General features: G+C 28.6%; 3 protein-coding genes across 9 annotated transcripts; 1 reads left to right on the plus strand and 2 right to left on the minus strand.

Annotated features, from left to right (window-relative positions):
* Nucleotides 1–850: 850 nt before the first annotated feature.
* Nucleotides 851–8,682, minus strand: LOC118442130 (uncharacterized). 2 transcript variants are annotated; one of them, XM_085661789.1, is made up of 5 exons: nucleotides 7,318–8,682; nucleotides 3,460–3,612; nucleotides 2,091–2,441; nucleotides 1,579–1,783; nucleotides 851–1,370 (listed from the first exon to the last, which is right to left on the minus strand). In XM_085661789.1, the coding sequence occupies exons 1-4, from the start codon at nucleotides 7,906–7,908 to the stop codon at nucleotides 1,619–1,621; spliced, it is 1,260 nt and encodes a 419-aa protein (XP_085517915.1). In that variant the 5' UTR covers nucleotides 7,909–8,682; the 3' UTR covers nucleotides 851–1,370; nucleotides 1,579–1,618. The 2 variants fall into 2 exon arrangements, with proteins under 2 accessions (XP_085517915.1, XP_035723250.1); XM_035867357.2 differs by having other exon boundaries at nucleotides 851–1,783.
* A 5,754-nt stretch (nucleotides 8,683–14,436) lies between these two features.
* LOC118442090 (N-acetylneuraminate (7)9-O-acetyltransferase) lies at nucleotides 14,437–18,107 on the plus strand. Its single transcript, XM_035867288.2, has 11 exons — nucleotides 14,437–14,896; nucleotides 15,066–15,162; nucleotides 15,234–15,492; nucleotides 15,573–15,830; nucleotides 15,906–16,141; nucleotides 16,199–16,420; nucleotides 16,506–16,827; nucleotides 16,939–17,178; nucleotides 17,287–17,577; nucleotides 17,665–17,883; nucleotides 17,965–18,107. The coding sequence occupies exons 1-11, from the start codon at nucleotides 14,782–14,784 to the stop codon at nucleotides 18,088–18,090; spliced, it is 2,385 nt and encodes a 794-aa protein (XP_035723181.1). The 5' UTR covers nucleotides 14,437–14,781; the 3' UTR covers nucleotides 18,091–18,107.
* Nucleotides 17,435–20,027, minus strand: LOC118442092 (mpv17-like protein 2). 6 transcript variants are annotated; one of them, XR_014983060.1, is made up of 5 exons: nucleotides 19,886–20,027; nucleotides 19,652–19,810; nucleotides 19,534–19,578; nucleotides 17,646–17,788; nucleotides 17,453–17,575 (listed from the first exon to the last, which is right to left on the minus strand). XR_014983060.1 is itself a non-coding variant. In XM_085661781.1 (4 exons), the coding sequence occupies exons 1-4, from the start codon at nucleotides 19,886–19,888 to the stop codon at nucleotides 17,570–17,572; spliced, it is 213 nt and encodes a 70-aa protein (XP_085517907.1). In that variant the 5' UTR covers nucleotides 19,889–20,027; the 3' UTR covers nucleotides 17,435–17,569. The 6 variants fall into 6 exon arrangements, 4 of the variants coding, with proteins under 4 accessions (XP_085517907.1, XP_085517906.1, XP_085517905.1 ...); XR_014983059.1 differs by having other exon boundaries at nucleotides 19,438–19,578; XM_085661781.1 differs by lacking the exon at nucleotides 17,646–17,788 and having other exon boundaries at nucleotides 17,435–17,575.
* Nucleotides 20,028–20,333: the final 306 nt, after the last annotated feature.

Here is a 20,333-nt window from a genome sequence, read left to right on the forward strand (position 1 = left end):
GAGTAATATAAGATCAGTTTGATTAATGAAATTTGCGATTATGGTGATCATAAAAAAAAGTGACAATAAAAAATAAAAAGCATCAATTGTTGGCATTATATCATATATTGTATAAATATTAAATGTAGGCCAGAAGGGCAGTCGTTCATTGTGGAATTAAGCACTTCCCATTGACTTGCCCGCCATACCATTGTTCCGTCATTATATCGGTTAATTAATTATTATTAAGCCGTGACGTAGTAATTGCCGGTACAAGAGTAGAAATCGTATATGAGTACAGGATACAACGGGAGAGAAGGGGTTAGGATCTATTTATAATGATTGTATGCAATCTATTAGCATTGGTCTATTCAAGGTCTTTCATTTGGTGGTATATGATAGTATTGCTCGTTATGAAAATTAATTGGAACAAAAAGTCTTTTCTTTTTTTTTCCCGGACTACATTTTAAATGAATTATGAAAGATTTCAAATGAAATTGAAACTTTTTAATCAGAATACGATCCGATCCGATCCGATAAAGAAATTATTATTTAAATATATTCATTAAAATGATCTTTAAAAAGGCTATCATCGATTTTATCTCTTTAAAATATCATAAGATAAGATAAACAATGAAACGCGTGAAACGCACGTGTTTACGTCAAGAAGGAAGCTGTAACGATTAATCCTTAACGATTGACGGTATTTTTTTCTTTTTTTTTTCTTCTTTTTTTTTTATTTTTTTTTTTTTTGTAATAATATACTCACCTATAAAACGAACGATCATCGATTTAATTTAAAGGGAACATTCGGCGGAGCCTTTCGACTCTTTATAGGATTAATATTTATTTACGTAAACACTTGAATAATTTTGTTGTTATTTATTTTCCGATTTATTCTATATTCATCGATATTTCAATACGAAATAAACGAGGAATGTATATTATTGTTTCGTCATTATGATTAACGTGCAAGAAATATATTCATTCAAATGACACGTTTCTTAGTCGTGTTAATAATAATAATTTACAATGGAGTATTGTGCATTTTTGACAAATCTTAACGGCGACGTGTATTCATCCGTACGAATATTATATTAATGTCGTTCTCACAGCCGCAGAGCATATTTAACTTACAATGCTCACACTTTTCTTCCCCGTATTTCCTTTTTTACTTTCTTCCTGGCAAAGATTAACGATTGTTTCATTTGTTTGTAATATTCATTTTCTTTTCTCTTTTCTTTCTATTTCTTTTTTTTTTCTTTTTCTTTACAAATCGTCCTCCTCCTCTTCCTCCTCCTCCTTTTTCTTTCTATATTTCCTCATCATTTCAATTTTCTTCAATTGGCCAGTTGGATAGATATTACGTAGACGTTATATAAAAGAAAGCACTGAAAGCATTTTTTTCTTAGGCTTGTACATTTCTATTAAGCGTAAATCCGATAGAACATTAATTCCAATTTGATTCATATTATCGATCCTTTTGATTCTGACCATGTCGTCTACGTAAAAGTCAATGTTGGCAAAGACGATATTTTAAGGGTAGGAGAGATTTAAAAGAAGATCACGGTATTGCGGCTTTCACGAGTGAATATGTACCTTCTTCCCTACGAACGTATTCAATGGATTGGCAGTAATCTTATACGAGAGATTCGGGATTTCCTGGAATGATCGTAGTCGATGTACTATTCTGAAGTAGGGCTCCATTCTCAGCATCCTTGCCGGTTCCATCGGTACAAGAGGCGAAGTCCTTGGACGCGCTCAAAAGATTTCGCCTTCTGGCTTCCTTTTTCTCACGTTCGATCTGAAAATGTGTTTTAACGTGATTAAAATTATTTTGTAATTTTCAAAAAGAGAGAGAGAGAAAGCGAAAGAGAGAGAGAATCAGAAAGGAATCCGCAAGATATTTCGTAACTAACGATTCTATTGTATAATACACGGAAAAAAAAACAAATAAAAAAATAAATAAAAAAATAAAATAAAATAAGTTAAATCAAATTTGTCCATACGATTTATTTCTTTGTGAAATCATATTAAACATTGAAGTTTTGTATTTTAAAGGTGCTTTTAATAAAAAAAAAAAATAAAAAAAAACATAAATTAAAACCAACCTTGAAAAAGAGTCGAAGATAATGGCACGGAAAGATGACGCATTTGCCCTCTTCCTCCTCGGCGTCAATGTAAACACCACGAACGAGAATAGAATTACTGCAATTGAGTAATAGGAGAAAGACGAAGCAACCTACGGATGTTATCCAGCAGGAGAGTACTAAATTATTCGGCAGAAGCCATAGATCTAATAAGTTCCAAATACCGCGCCAAACATTGACGGTTCCTAGGAAACTAAGAAGGAGGAAGGCGTCGGCCGCTATCAGACGAGAGAGACCTTCCAAACGAGCGCAGACGTAGCGCATCAAGGGTTGTAAGCTAAACGTTACGACCACTATTATGTAGCCGATTGCCTATGAATTCGAACGATCATTTATATGTTATATGTAAATAAATAATTCTTTAAAAAACAAAAATTACAGAAAAAAGTTATATAATTATGTAAATTATAATTTCTTTTATCTTTTTCTTTTTTCTTTTTTCGATTTGATAAATGACACATCGTAAAGATGCTAAGTCATTATTTAGTTATTTTTTAATTATTTGTTCTTTTTTCTTTTTTTGTTTTTTTGCTTTGTTTTCTTTTTTAATAAAAATTTCTACGTGTACACCATATGCAATATCGTTGATACAAACGGCAGATCTCATCTCTATCTTGATCATATTAAATACTTCTTTCGTTCTTAATCGTAAAGAAATAATCATATTTAAAGGAAAAAAAGAAAAAAAAATTGATAAGATTATTTCAAGAAAATTGCACTATGTTCCAAGAAATATTCTTAACTTTACTATTAGATCTTATGTCTATACATACTTTTGTAATAATACAAATTTGCCGAATCGTATATACTACTGACTTTTTCTGATAGAAAAAAGAAAAAAAAAGAAAAAAAAAGTCACAAGAAGGAACCCTGTTGACGATTATATTTTGCAAATCATTCAATTAATGCATATGTCCTGTTTTTATATTATCTTAAGCAGGCCATTATTGAATAAAAGAATCAACAAACAAAAAAGATAAAATAGTAGATTATCATTGTTAAATACTTCGTAGATTAGATTAGACAGATCTATTGCCATATCGTTATCTACTTAAAAATATTATTATTATTATCATATATATATATATATATTATAAATGGAAAGATGAAAACGAACATGACATTTCATGTTGCGTCAGTTTATGTATATTTCAATTATAGCTAATCATTGACTGATAATCTTTATAATATATGTATATATGTTATATCGATATCTATTTTTAGATAGATCCTATCTTCTGCAATTCTGTATGATCAAATATATATAAATATATATATCTATATATTTGATCATATATAATTAATTGATTATCGAATTGGCAATACTTACGAGAGAACCTAAAGCAGAATGTTCCCGATTTTCTGGAAGAAGATAGAGATCAAAGAGGATCCAGACTCCTCTCCAGACAAATACGACCAGTGTACCGACGACACCAACACTAAACGCACAATCAAGTAAGTACAACGACCAGCCCCTCGTATTCTGTAACCACACAAATACATATTATATAGAAATTATCATATTATTATGTAATATACTTAATTGCTATATCTGTTATATAAGATATTTAATTATTATTTATATATTTATATATATATATAAACTCTTAATTAAATAATTATTTTAATAAATATTTATTTTAAATATTTATTTAATTAAATAAACTCTTATTAAAATATTTAAAATATATAATACGTAAATTAATAGATGAATTTCAGCTAATAGATACTTACAAAAAAAGAAAGATACTTTTTTTATGTAAAATTATTAACAATTAATATTATTAATAGACGCAAATAGTATGAAAAAGAGGAATAATGATTACTATGACGTAAGATGTAATTATTAATGAATATGTACGATAATTGAAATAAATTGAGTTTTGTTAATGAGACGTACGATAAGCTCGTCTTAAAGATAAAATGCTAATGTTTTTTTTTTCTTTTTTTTTTTCTTTTTTTTTTCTTTTTAATTTTTTGTTAACTCCGGCTGTCATTTATTAGATCAGTATTTCAAAAATTATTAATCAGTATTTCTAATAAATAATTATTATTTAATATAAGTAGTCAGTATTATACCGATTAATAAAAGAACTATTAGTATTTTAATTAAAATATTTCTATAAATATAATAATTCTTTCGAAATTTTCACGTAATTATATTTCTATTTGACGCTTAATAATATTTATATTTATTATTTGTTTAACTTAATAAAATATCGATTAAATCAATAGAAACGCTTTGAAAAGGTAAAAATAAATGGATACGTTAGAGGAACAACACCCTGATTTGAGCAATCATTTTTCTTTTTCTTCTTTTTTTTTTTTTGATTTTTTTTTTTTTACTTTATCGTCGTTTTTGAAAGATAAATTCATTTGAAATTATGCACACGCCGTAGGAGGAAGACAAGCCATATAAATTTGGGATTCGACGTTAAAAAGAAATTATTACAATAAATGAGAAGAAAGAGAAAAGAAAAGAAAAGAAAAAAAAAGAAAAGAAAAGAAAAGAGAAAAAAAAAGAAGCAGAAATAAAAGATCATTTTTGAACAGATAATTTTGAATAGCTAAGCAAAGAAATACCTTTGCCGCTAGAAGTTCGTGAATTGTCTTGGGCTTCTTATATGGTGGGTCGCCATGAAAACCATTCGAATCAAGCGGCAGAAGGTCGAAGCGGAGAAAACTGAAAAAAAAAGAAAAAAAGCAAATCTTCGTGAGGAGATTTCTAAAAAGAGATTTCTAACACGTGCTGCTCAAATCAGTTTGCGCCCGATCGATAAAGAGAATATCGATAATGTTACTATAGAGAAGAAAAAGAAGAAGAAGAAAATTATAGATAGAAACGAAAATTTGCTAAAGCTTACATTTGACAAAACGAACTTGAAATTTTCTTCAAGAGATTTCGAATAACGAAGCTATTGATTGGGCTACATTAGAGAAAGAAGATGGAAGAATATATCGATCATTATCGTTCCTTACAATTCAAATCATTGATCATTGTTGGATGATCGTCTCGTACGATTAAAAAAAAATACGATATATACTAATCGGACTCGTATATATATGTATATATGTATATATATATATATATGTGTGTGTGTGTATGTAAAATAATAATTTAATTATTGTATTATATAAGATAATTAGAATTCTCTTGGAAATCAAGTAGAAGGAAGATAATTGTATTCGATAGGATGTTCGAGACGTTGGAACAATAATTTCGTAAACGTCGACTGTAACTCTCGATGAAACTTAACTGACGTTGATCTCCAATTTAGCCATTAGCCAAATTGAATCGACTCCTATCTTGAAAAGAGTGAAATACTACTTGCCCGTAAAAAAAATCCCCGTTTCTCGGAGAACCACCATCTGATCTTTCATTTCTGATTCTCTTTTGGTAAATAAATTTACTTTCTTTTTTCGTTTCTTAATACAGAAGGATGGGGGGAGAGGGAGAAGAGGGGAGTGGCGATGGAAGGGAAGAAAGAGGAGGAGGAGAAACAAAGGAAAAAAGAAAAATGATGTTCGCGTACGGATTTAACAATTTTCAAAATGATCGTATTTTGATGTTAGATGCGAATGGATGAATGAACGATCGTAACTTATTAAATCCTTCCTATCGATGATAAAAGAAATTTATACGAGTAGATAGCGTAAATGCATTTACTTATGCTTGAACGTTATGCCTCTGCCTGTATGGATCATACAAGCGCAATACTGATCATGATCGGGGGAGATAGCCGGAAACTGTGCTTATGCGTGAACGATGTGGAACCTCAGCGCTCGTAGGATATGCAAAAATTCAGCGTTCGCGATCATTTTTACGATAGTCGAAGAATTTTATATAATTTTTATTGGGCACCATCAAAGCTATCCCAATGTATTACTTTAAATCAAAACATGTCATTTTTTTATGACGTCGATATTTGCAATACGTTTGATTAATAATAAATGTAATATTATTTATCAATTGAAAGCTGATAAATAATATGATATTGTTTCGACTTGATCAATAATTTTATAGAGAAATGGATAGGGAGAGAGAGAGAGAGAGAGAGAGAGAGAAAAAGTAAATGAATATAAGACCATTAAGAATGATCGTATAAAGAATATTATGATAAAAAGGATATCTGAGTAAAAAATATCCGATAAATATTCATTAGAACTTTCTTTTTTTTTTAGATTTCCCTTGCGCGTCATCGAATAACCAAAAGTCCGCTCGTTGAACTCTTAAAAAGTAATTGCTCATTGACAATGTTCATTGAACAAACGGACTGTTTATAAGATTGATAGCATGAAAGGGATATAATATGATTCGTATGCACTTTATTATACGAATTAAGATGATAATTTGTTTAATCATTGCGATTAAATAGGGAACAATATGTGCCTGTGTAACAATATAAGTATACGTAACTTATATCATTTTATCACTTAGATAAAGCTTCGACGTCTTTATAATTTATTAAGATCATTGAGAAAAAATTAATTAGCGTTAATATAATAATAATCCTCGATTCATGGTATAACTGTCAATTTCAGCGGAAAGTATTTTGTTATATTCTTATCGGCACGTGTCACGTTGTACCGCGTTAAGTAAATCGCCCCTTGACGGGAGAGGGGCTCGGTTTAATTTCATCCGCTTTATTTTTTATTCGAAGATCGAACGTCAATCTAAAGTTTAAAGAATGATCGATCGACGATCAATCTTCAAACAACGGCTTAACTCTAAGTATAATATATTTATACTTTCGCAAATCGAAAACAAAATAAAATGAATGCATTAAAGGAAAAAAAATGTCGAAGGAAAAAAAAATTAACAAATGAAAAAGTCAATCGGACAAAAACAAAGTCGCGACAGTCATGTAGGGAATTAATAATTCGTTTGTAAGATATTTTCAATGTATATTCCCGCGAGACATTGTTCTTTCGATTTTGCATTAATACAACAATAAACGAAGCGCAATATCTTTAAAATAACATACAATATATTCCAATCTTAATGGAGTTAAATAATAAAAATTGTATGAACATTAACGTCGCGATAAAATTGCAAAGAAATATTTATTCGGAGGCCGCAGGGCAACGGAAAAAAAATCGTTTTGAAAGACGTTGTACTAAGATAGATATATATATAAAAATGGAAAAAAAAGAACAAGGAATAATAATAATAAAGAAGGAAACTTACGTTTACGCGAAACATAGTCTGCACTTCGAAGTATCCGGGACAGGAATCGAGGCTAAGGGAGAAGGGCGGCGCGGAAACGTTTCTGATAGCACGCATAATCGCTAGGGCTAGAAGACTGACCGCAGTGGTTGCGAAGACGGTGCTAGGTATCAGTTCGGTATAAAAATCGAGGGCTTCCCAGGCGCCACGCCATGCATTCACACAACAAAAGCCAAAAACAGCTGTGTAAAATCTTGATCCCGCGTAATAGGACAATCTATGCTTGTCCGGATGTAAAAGATCATTTAGACGATGTTGGGTAATGCTAAAGACGAAAAGTCCGGTAAATCCTATTGTTACCGAGACAAAACTACTGAATACTGGATCGTCTTTGTAGAGATAAGCGTCGCTTAGACCCCATGTACCTCTCCAATAACCAACCACAGCTGGTGCAGCTACTATCGCCGAAAATATTGTATCCAAGATCGTTAGGATCATATAATGAAGCCGACTCGATGATTGACTGTCCAATCCTCCCGTCATACCAACACCAGTACGTAATTCGACCATCCTCATCCAATCTTGATCGAGTCTAGTCGCGCTGTTTGTCATCGTGCATGATTTGTTCTTTTACTCTCTCGATCTGTCGCTAAACAACGAGGAGAATCCTCTTTCTCGTGATTACATCCAATCGACGATAGCTCATTATTCGTCGAAATGATCAATTCTTCTTTATTAAACCAATCATTCGTTAAAATTGTCCATTTGAGATTATCACGTTTATCTGTGTCTCCTCTTTTTCCTTTATTTCCTATTTCTTCCACCGTTTTCCTTTTCCTCTATACAATCGACGATAAGAAAATCATTTCAATCGTTTTTCCGAATAGATCTTGCCGTGATTGTACGCCAATGTATCACGCGATTTTCATCGATAATAATATAAACGTTTCTTGTGTCGTGTCCTCTAAACATTTTCACTCTATATCACCGTCTAATAAAGATCACTTTCTTCAATACCTCTGACACATCTAATTTTTCTCTTGCATCCCTTATAACCCCTTTATAACCCCTTTCTTCTACAAATCCTACGAGAATTTGTAGAAAATCTTGAAAGGGAATTTGCGAATTATTAGATTTGGATCGTCGTCTTTAAAAGTTGGGTGGGTGATGGTGAGAAAGTAAAGGGGGAGAGAGGAGGAGTGAGATAGAGAGAGAGAGAGAGAGAGAGAGAGAGAGAAAGAGGAAAAAAAGAAAATTTTACGAATGTTTCCAAATAAACCAACTTCGAAACCGAGTACTTAAGTGTACAAGAGAAATTATGGTAGCACCAAAGATTATGATGACGATCGACCGATCGACAGGTCGGATAGCGGGTGAGTACTGACTTCTGTTTAGCCACCGCTATCTTTTATCAACCGTCGAGTACCAACACTCTCACATTATTGTAAATGACACTCTCGTGTGGACTACGACACGGAGAATAGTATAGTCCTCTCCTCTCCATCAACTTTACCGTCGAGGCACACCGACACCCCCACTCGTGTATCTGTTATGATCGTTCCATCTACGATACACTATCAAGAATTAGATCATTGTATGGATACGCCTGTTCCCAAAACGATGATGTTCAACGTTTTCGATCTTAGTTCAAAGAACGCAATTGCGTTTTCACACTTAAGAACATTCGATATAGCATTCTAGCAACTAGCCTGTATATACGTTTCTAACATGCATCATTGTATGAAGGGTTGCATATCATACGGGGCAGACACGTATGAAAAAGAAATGTATATATATATATGCGCACACATCTTTTTCCATAAGTATATTCCTTTTTTTAATATAATGTATTATATATATATATAATATAATATAAAATGTAATAATATCTTAATATTTATTATATGAATATGTATATTGTGGAATATATTATTATATTTATTATATGTATATAAAATATAATATATTATGTAAGACCGTTTTTCTTATCGTATATGTTATATATTTATTTTATATTTACAACTTATCTATTTGCAAGTTATTTAAAATGTGTATGACGAATGTGTATACTTATAGTTTATATAATTACGATATACTTCTATCATAAACATACATATATATATATATATATATATATTAGTAAAATACGAATATAAAAGTTTCATATATCCAATTATAGTTTGCGAAAATATATGTATAAAAATGATTTGGTGCATATATTATGTAAATGTATAGGGTGTCCGAGAATAAGTAGGAAATATTTTAGGAATGATTTCAGCACATTTAAATAATAAAAAAAAAAGTATATTTTATTTGTTTCGAATATTTTCTCTTTACTTTGTTTTCGAATTATAGTGAATTTGTTAGCGCAACAATTTTTTTCTTTTTTTGTTTAAATAAATAAAACTGAATCAAATGAGAAACTTCAAAGAAATTTCAAAGCAATATTCGAGGATATATGGAAAGAATGAGATGATCATTGATAGTTCGCAGACTTGTATTGAAATGTGAGATGATCATTTCTTTGAAGATCTTTTATGAAAATAAGAGAATAACAGATTAGAGTTCTATTGAAAATTAAATATAATAATATAATTTAAGAAGAAAATCAAGTAAGACATATTGTACGTTTATTTCAACTTGTTTTTTATTGTTTTGAATTGCTAAAAGCCATACCTAAAATATTTCTCTCTTATCCTATGACAATTTAATTTGTTATATACAACGTGAATTGAATTTATCGTGTTATTTAGGATAAAGGTTTTTTTTTCCTAAATCGAAATACGAACAAAATCAAAGAGAGAGAGAGAGAGAGAAAGAGAGAGAGAGAGAGAGAGAGAGAGAGGGAAAGAGAGAGACAGATACAGAGAGAAAGAGTGATAGGGGGAAGGGAATCAATCGAGGAAATGGAAAAATTTGAAAAATCAAGTGGCCAACTTGACGAAACCATGCTTGAGCCACCTTGAAGCTTCATCTTTTTTAACTAGAATTTCCTGTCGAACAAATTCCACGGGCTTTTGTCACGTCGAAGTTATCGCTAATCGTCAAGGCTTTTTGTCTGCCAATCAAGCTTCGATTACTACAATCTTCTCACCTTGGCTCGTCACTTTTTGACAAGCCGGCATGGTATGTCATTTTAGGCTGGATATATGACACCCAACTGACAAAATTTAATTGAACCCATAACTGTTGGTTGAATAATAACAACAACGGCTTTGACTTCAATGAAATACTTACCCTTTCATATAGTTAATTGGCAATTGTTTATCTATTATTTTTTAAAAGGACAAAACAATTTGCCCCTTAATCTTTCGCGAGATTGTCGCGCGAGTATGAAAGATAAAAAAGGAAAAGAAAAAAAAAAGAAAAAGAAAAAAGAAAGGAAAAAGAACGAAAAGAAAAGAAAAAAGAAGAAGAAAATATTTATTTACTCGTCGTTAATCATTTAGAACAGAGAAATATTTTGATCCGATGTTTTATTCAAACGTTAGTTCTAATATTTAATATACACTGGCATATAACTTTATTGCACATTATTCAATTTGTCTTAATCTAGACTGGAGAAGAAACGAAAGTGTGTCATGACAAACGTTCGTGAAATCACGTCTCTCGTAGGACGTACATACTTTTGTGATACATTACACCTATATTATGTATAATATGTATATGATTTGTTCGATTGAACGATGTTTCTCTGAGAGATATCAAAAAAAAAAAAAAAAAAAAAAAAATATATGATTTACACTACAATTTTGATACAAGAAGAAAAAGAATCATTGTATCCATTAGAGAGAGAGAGAGAGAGAGAGAGAAAAAGATTATATATCGATCTTCATTTTTATAACTCAGCAAAGATTATCAGCATAAAGGCGGAAAAAAAGAGGTTTACACGTACACTTCGTAATTGATTAAGAACGTGATTCAAAATTTTTCTTGATAAACCTTTTTTTTTTTTTTATATATATAATTTCAATCAATTGCGAAATATTTGCTTTTACATCTATATATGGATACATTCTGTATAAAGGAAACAAATCTGTAAAATGCACATCATACTCTTTAGAAATACTCAACTTCGTCGCGTTCGTCATGAAAAAACTTAACATAATTAATTAAATCTACAAAAGTGCAAACAAAGTAGTGAACGGTCAATAAAGTCTTTTTTCCAAGAAAAATTACACGCTCATCGTCAATTATCGCGGTACTTTATATTTTTTTTCGAAAATACCATCCCTCTCAATCTTATCGTTCAGTTATTTATATTGTTTATATTGTTTATATTGTTTATATTGTTTATATTGCTGTCGTATCATCGTACAAGAACGGAATTTCCATTCATATCGAGAAATGATTATTACGCAAGTCTATACGGGGGGGGAGAAAAAAAAGAAAAAATAAGAAAGGAGGAAACAAGAAAAGGAGGAAAAAAGGAAATTAAAAAAAAAAAAAAGAACCGGGAAAAGATCGCTTAGATTACAACATTTTTTATAAAATAATCTAAGTATCAGCCAATGATTCATTTTAGTTTTATAAATGTATCATATCGTATATGATTTAATAATTCGTAAAAATTTTACAAATATATCAAAGATATCAAGTTTCTATATTAAAATGATTATAATAATAAACTTATAATCTATGTATATGCAAATATTCGTCGAGTATGATAAACCATACTTCCAATGTATTATGCAGACTACTTCAAATACGAAAGTATAAATGATTTTATATATTTGGCATAGTATTTGATTTAACAAACTACTCTTTTTTATCTTGTCATTCACATAGTCATAAAGGTGATATTTCGTCACCGCAAAGATCGTATGAAATACACATACACAAACATATTGAATGTGAAATCGTTGATTTGTATTCAAATTGATTGTTAAAATAAAAATTATTCGATAATACAAAATTAATATACATATTTATCAGAATATTTTTAAGTGTCTTGCGAGTAATTATTTTTAAAACAAAATTTCTTTGTCTTTTTTTTTTCTTTTTTACTTTTTCTTATTAAATTTATTTATTTTATTATCTTTAAGTAAAATAAAAAAAAATTTACATGAATAAAACGAATAGAATAGAATTTTGTTAAACCTAATAACTTGTGATTTTCATTCTTACATCTTATTATAAAAATCCAGTAGCTCCCATATTCCTCTCCAAAAACTAATTATCAATGCTTCAAATATAGTTGTGCAAATCGATTAACGTCAAAGTGTGATTCGAGTTAAAAATGTGTAACTTTGAAAAAAAAAGAAAAGGAAGAAATATATTATCTTTTAAATCAGCTAAATTTACATTCTAATGATATATTTTTTACATTTTAAGTAAATTAACATTAAAATTGTTAAACCCATCAAAATAACGGATCTTATGAATTATTAGAGTAATATTAATTGAAAATTCACTGTTTTTTTCTTTACTTATTATTGTAAAATTAAATAAAATGAAAATATGTAATAACGATAGAATGAAGTATTTCCTTTTATTTTTTCTTTTTTCTTCTTCTTTTCTTTTTCTTTTTAAGTATCCATCACATTGACAAGTTTGTTAAAGATATATCGATAGTGATTGTTAAAAATAGATAGATAATTGTATTTTACTTCGAATTTTTCATTTTTTAAATGATTGTTTGAATCATCGTTTAGTATCACTTCGTTATGTCATTGCTACTTATGATACCATTCAAGTATTTCTTTTTATTATCTTCATCCGTTGTTTTAAGATTCATTGACGCCATATTTATCAATCTTTCCCGATAATTTTAAAACTAAAGAATTCCCAGACATAGATTTTTCATCAGTACGATTATCCGTAAATTCACTCTATTTCGATGTATGCTCGATATGAAAATTATTCAATGACATATTCTAATTTTTTTCCCTTATTCATTATTATATTTTAAAGAAACGCAATGTCTTATGCGATATCTTTTCTCATACTGACACGAAAAATATAATCTATTCAAAAATTATGTACTTTTTATTATCACTTTTTCTTACAATCTCTACTTTGTGTCAATAAATATCGTCATTTCAAAAGTAAGGATTATTTTTTTCCATTTCTATATATACAATTGCCTGAAAAAGAAAAGAGAAAAATGATAACTTGTAAAGCTAAAAATATCACATTTATTATTTGACAAATTACAAATATTTTAAGTGATGCAATTTTTATTGATAGTAAAAGAGATAATAAAATTATTCAATTTAAAATTACTATATATATACATATATATTGATTATATGTATATATATGTATATATTGTAATTTTTATAATTATGAATTATTAATAAATATATAACATATAATAAGAAATAAATAACAGATAGATATAATGGTTATCATTTTTTAATTATTGATAACTTACAATGTCTCGCTATATTTATTTTATCTGGTAAGTATAATAATTATATTTATCATTTATTTCTATTATTTTTATAGGTTTATCGCGAACATAAAAATAATACAATAACTTCCGTATAGCGATAAAACTTTATCTAATGATAAATCAGTAATCTAAAAAATATTTTAAACGAAATCTTTCAAATGATTCCTACATATTATCAATAATATTTAAATTTTCATATTTCTTTTGTTTAAATATAATAAATTGAAAATATATTACATATTATTTATCTTTCATCATTGATCAAAAATTTAGATTTTTTATTAATTTTAAATTAATATTAAAAATGGCATCGAACCAGAACTATACGATATCAAGATCATTCTGTTTTTTATTATCTTTGTATTGAATGACGCGCCATCTGGTGTACAAAAAAATAAATACACTTTTATAAATGGATGACATATTATTTTGATTTGACTTGAAAATATTACTATTTAAAGATTTAATAAATTTTTTTAATTAGGACCGACTTCTTTTAATGAAAATCCTCATATTATTCGTTATTACGCAAATGTACGCAAATGCAATAGCCAATCGTATTTTGCTAAAAAAAAAAAAAAAAAAAAAAACAAAAAAAAAGGAAAAGAGAGGCAGAATATGATATACCATTGTCTTTTACTTCTTTTTCTTCTAGAGTTTTATAATTCTACATTTAGTTATAGGTTCAATAAATTTTATATATATTAATTTTTTTGTCGATGAAACTAACGTAATACAGTGTGAATGAAGCTTAAAGAAACTAAGCGCGACAGCAGACAATACGAAAAAAAAATCTAGTCAGTAATATTATGACGTGATGACATTTGAAAGTTTGGTTGATCATTAAATTGTCATTGAACACCGTTGATCGTTGAATAATATTCATATCATTTCAATTTTAAATTGCTTTTGATTGTATCAAATTAATTCACGTCCTAATGTATTACATTTGACTCATAAAACGACATTGATAATGACAGTAACAATCGTCATTATGTATTAAAATTATTAAATTCAATGCAATGTTTAAATTAATATTTTTGTTATAATCATACAATGCATCCAAGTGATTAAGAAAAAAATTATACATGACTTCTGCCGAATATTTTATTAGTTTGATAACAGTGGCAAGTGCAAAAAAATTAGCTACAGCACTTGTCGTTTGTTTTATACTTTACCATGGCGTTATGCATCTTATTTACGGTAATATCTTTATTTACTTTATTATTATTCTATTTTAAAGATATATGTTTAAAAGAGATATATATTTTTTTTTTAAAATATCAGAAATATAGCCATCAAAAATTTCATTATTTTATATCCTTTATGGAAGTGTCTTTGAAAATAGACATTTTATCTTTCTGTCCTTAAGGTAGCGATTCCTGTAGATGGTTACTAACAGAAGGAAGATATAAAGGAGACAAAGAATGGCAACCTTATGGTTGTATGATGCATCATTATACACAAACGTAAGAATGTAATATCTATTATTGTTTTATATTTCTAATTATATATTAATGAAAATATATAATTTTTATAGAGATAGTAGGAGATGTATGAGATATTTGGCTTTTATGGGTCATCACAATCATTTTGTATTTACCGGCGATGCTAGAATAAGGCAAATTTATAAATCTTTTGTATCTCAATTCGTAGTCGATGGAAAAGCATCTGATCTCACTGAATTACCAGAAAATTCAGATTTAAGTTTTAACGATGCACAATTAAAATTACACATGCAGTTCCTATGGAGACCCAAGTTGGATAATACTATGATAGAAGACTTCAGACATTGGATGGTATAACGTGTATATATTACAATATGTCCATGATTAGAAATATTTAAATAGTATCATATACTGATCATATACTCTTACAGAATGGTGAAACGCCTAGTTTAATTATTGCAGGCTGTGCAGCTGCTGATATTCTTGCAAATAATATTAGTGAAACACAATTATACTCGGATTATAGTATGGGTCTTGTGAGACTAGTACAGCCAGCAGATATCTTAGCTAAGAAAGAATCACAAGTATTGTGGATGATGCAAGATCCTGTGGTAAAAGAAAGATTGCCAGCTCAATTATCAGTGATAGATAATACACAAATTAATTTGTGTAATAAAGCAGCTATAGAAGTAAGAAATTTTGAAAATTATAAATATAATATTAAATATTTTACCATTGCTGACAATCAATTATATATTTTGTAGATTTTAACTCATAGTAATGTACGCATATGGGAGAGTAGTAGACTTGTTGGGGCAGGTGTATTGGAACAAAGTCCAGATGGATACTTAGCTAGCCCATTATCATTACGTCATAAAGTTCAAATATTACTGAACACGTATTGTAACAATCATATGAATTTTGATGATGGCAGTTGTTGTAGCTATCCAGAATCAGCTACGACTTTGCAATTATTGACTTTATCCATTCTAGCACTATGGTAAGTATTAATATTTTCCTCGTATTTTTACACCGTATAACTTAAAATCTGTTATAGTATAATAATTGGTGGGAGTGTTTGGTTGTACAGAAGATTCTGCCAACATCGATCAGAAGTTTCATACATTAGTGTAGATACAGAGGAAACCAAAGATACGGAACAAACAGAATCTTCTGATATTGTACAAATAGAGCAACCTCAAGTGCAAGACTTTTATAGCTTAAGCACATCTTTGGCTATTTTATCTATTATATTAGCATACTTTTATTTGTGTGACAGGTATATTTATAATTATATAATGTTTTTATTTAGACTTAATTTTAAAACTGTTCTCTTTTATTTTCTTTTTTTACATTATATTCAGAACAAATTTCTTCATGAAGGAGAATAAATACTACAGTGAATTTAGCTTTTGGCTCCCTCTTGGATATATCTTAGCTCTTGGATTATTTTTTACCGAGCATTGTGAAAGGGGACCAAATGCATTAAATAGGGAGCAAACAGATGAATGGAGAGGTTTAATGCAAGCAGTAGTGCTTATATATCATGTTACTGGTGCCAAAAACGTTTTACCAATTTATATGTACTTAAGATTAATTAATTCTGCATATTTATTTCTTTCTGGATATGGACATTTTTGTTATTTTTGGCAAACGGGTGATGTTTCTCTCATCAGATTCGCCAAGGTAAATAAATACTTTTAATTACAATCTATATTATATACATTATTCATTATGTATATCAAAGAAAGTAACTTCTGACACTAATTATTTATTTATATTTTTTTTTGTTTTCAGGTCATGTTCAGATATAATTTATTAACTGTAACATTATGTCTATGTATGAATAGACCTTATCAATTTTATCATTTTGTACCATTGGTTTCATTTTGGTTTTTGGTTATTTATTTTTTGGCATGGCTACCTCCTAGAGTATATTCTGGAAGTTTGGCCGAATATGGTCCAAGAACATTACTTTATCTTGCCTTAAAATTATTGGGTTTAGTATCAATAATTACCGTATTATATATGTCAGAGGTAAGAATGCATTTTACTTTAAAAGTTTTATATGATTAATTTAAATTTAATTATACAATATATTATTAAAGAAATATTCCTTATATATAATTACTATTGTAAATTCAGGTGTTTTTTGAGAAAGTATTTGTTACACGACCTTGGAAAGCATTATTCGTTACGACTGACGATGATATACGAGAATGGTGGTCGAGATGGCGAGTCGATAGATATAGTGTTGTATGGGGTGTTACATTTGGTGCTGCTCTTGTAGCTTTACAAAGAATAGATCATATACCAGGAACAGCATTATCCTCAGTATTGGCACTGATTTCTTTAATAGCTTATACTACTTTTACAATATTATGCTATTCGGTATCTGAGTGCGAAGAAATACATTCTTATGTGGCCTTTATACCTGTAATATCACATATACTTTAAATTTCTTTAATTATAATCGTATCTATTGTTCATATACATTTACATACATATTAATTTTATTTATAGATTGTAGGCTATATTGTACTTCGAAATGCTTCACTAGCACTACGTGGAAAACATTCCGTCCTACTAGCTGGATTGGGTAGGATTAGCTTGGAAACATTAGTTGGTCAAGGTCACATATGGTTAGCTGCAGATTCACATGGTGTATTAGTATTACTACCTAGGTTTCCAGTATTAAATCTTTTAATTACTTCATTTATCTTCATATGTGCAAGTCATGAAGTAAGTAAAAAACTTCTTTACTATATAAGTATTTCTACATGTGTTACAGAATTTATTATACCTTATCTTTTCTATTGACAGATACATAGATTGACGATTATGTTGGTACCATATGCGGTACCAAATGACTGGAGATTAGTAGCTCGGAACTTATTATTATTTATTGCTGTATTAGTACCTATTGGAATACACGATGGAATGTTCTGAATGCAATACATTTTACTTTCCATGAACATTTCGAATTATTCAGTATCTGAGTACAAATTCGAATCTTAAACAATGGGTAATACATAGTTAATTTATCTATTTAAAATATTACATTATGATATAATGTATTATATAAAACATTTCAACTGCTATATTTTAAGAGAGAGAGAGAGAGAGCGAAAAAAAAAGAAACAGAGGAATTTGGAAAGAAACAAATTATTTAATTTATTCACACTTTTATTTATGTGTATTTTCCACATATATAAACTTTTTTATATGATTTCTTTTATTTTTTACATAATTCGAAAATTTTTGTTACTATATATTGCATTACTTCTTTATCGAAGTTAGTAAAGTATTCTTAAATAAGTGTTGAATAAAGATAATTATCAAATCATAATAAATAAGAAAAAACATATGAGAACTTATTATTTTTGTGTAGAATCTCATTTTGTGGTTTTTTCTTCTTTTTCTTTCTTTTTTTTCCATTTTGCCCATATATAAAAAGCCTTGTATTTTAATTTTGATATGAAAGAAAAAATATAAAATTAAAGGAATTTATTTGTAATAATGTTACATGAAATGGTATTGAACAAGTATAACTATTCATTGTGAAGTAAACATTCATGCATTCCATTTTTGTTAATCGAGTTATGAAATCTTAAATTATGCTATTGAAATTAAAATAAATAATATTCCATTTAAAAATACCAAAAAAGAAATTAAGTTTATAAAAGATAAAAATAAATGATCTTTCTACTTTTATCAAATTGTATACCTAGAAATTATAAGAATATGTTCTCGTAATATGTTTACTCTTGTTGATTACGATTTAGATATACTACTTTGGATGACACTTATCTAAAAAATCTTATACATCAATTTAAGATAAGATAATACAATACTAGTCCTATTGCCAAACTCATTATGGAAACTTATTATGCAAAGTTATCACTTCAATAGAGACATTTCTAACTAAGACAACATTTTTTTTTTCTTTTCTTTTTTTACATTTGCCACAATATTGTTATGTGTAAAACAATTATTAAAATTATTTACAAATCAATTATGTTAAAATTTTATGTTGTCATGTTTTACATGACTCGTATAAATGTCATAACCAAGAGATATAATATTATCATATAAAACTCTGTATTTAGTTGGAAGAAAATAGAAGTTAATGATCTGTGCTGGTGGCCATATTACCCATTCCGCTAAATACAATCTATGTGCCTTATTTACTACCTCATTTTTTAATTCTGACAAATTGCTTCTTTCTAATAATCCCAATGTTAAAAAAAACATGCCTATACAAAGTGGTGAACAAACAAACTGATCAATAATTACTTTTTTTAGTACAATTTTACTAGTGCGTCCAGATAACTTGGAATCTATGTATCTGTACCAATAATGGCAAACTATACCAATGGACATGCCACTCACGGCCATATTCCTTGTTCTGCTTGGACTCCATTTTTCCCATTCACCCTAAAAGTAAAGTATAAGCTCTGTGTAAAATAAAATTCAAAACTCTTAGGTGACTGTATCAAATGTAGTAAACCTTTATTATTTCATAGTGTTGTTCTATGATATCTCCTACAGCTGAAAGAGAGATTGATATGGCTACATTGGTGTATAATAAATTTTTCGATGAAAATAATTGTTCTTTTATAGCGTTTACTTTATAGAGCCATCCGGCTCCTCTCACAATGTTCAGTTTCTGGAATCATTGAATCTTTAAATTTTTAAGATTCATTCAAGATGAATTTTTAATGATTCTTATATTTGTACATACCATTTTTCAATAAGAGTTAAATCTCATAATGAGTATAGGATTTGTAGTAACAAAAGAAATCATTGTCTAGATTACAATTTGTAGGTTAAATTATAAATCGAAATACAAATAATGCTCCATTTTTTTTTGCGTATAATAAATAAATATTACAATTGAAATAACATTTGAAAAAGATATTATTACTAGAAAATAAAATTAACTTCTCGAATGTAACTACTGACACGTGACAGTGTCGTAATAAAAGATATAATAAAACACATTGCGTTTATTTTACGATATATCATTCACGTGATAAGAAAAGTTCTGTAGCTATTATAAAACTTAAAAGAGTAGTTTATTTATACAACAATTTTATTACTTTTATAGAATAATCGCACACATCCAATTAATAATGAATTGATCAAATCGAGCAATGAAATTAACTTGCTGTATTTCCTCTTCCTCCGTA

This window comes from Vespa mandarinia, chromosome 16 (assembly GCF_050613455.1).
Source record: "Vespa mandarinia isolate Hongniang chromosome 16, ASM5061345v1, whole genome shotgun sequence".
Lineage (NCBI taxonomy): Eukaryota > Metazoa > Arthropoda > Insecta > Hymenoptera > Vespidae > Vespa > Vespa mandarinia.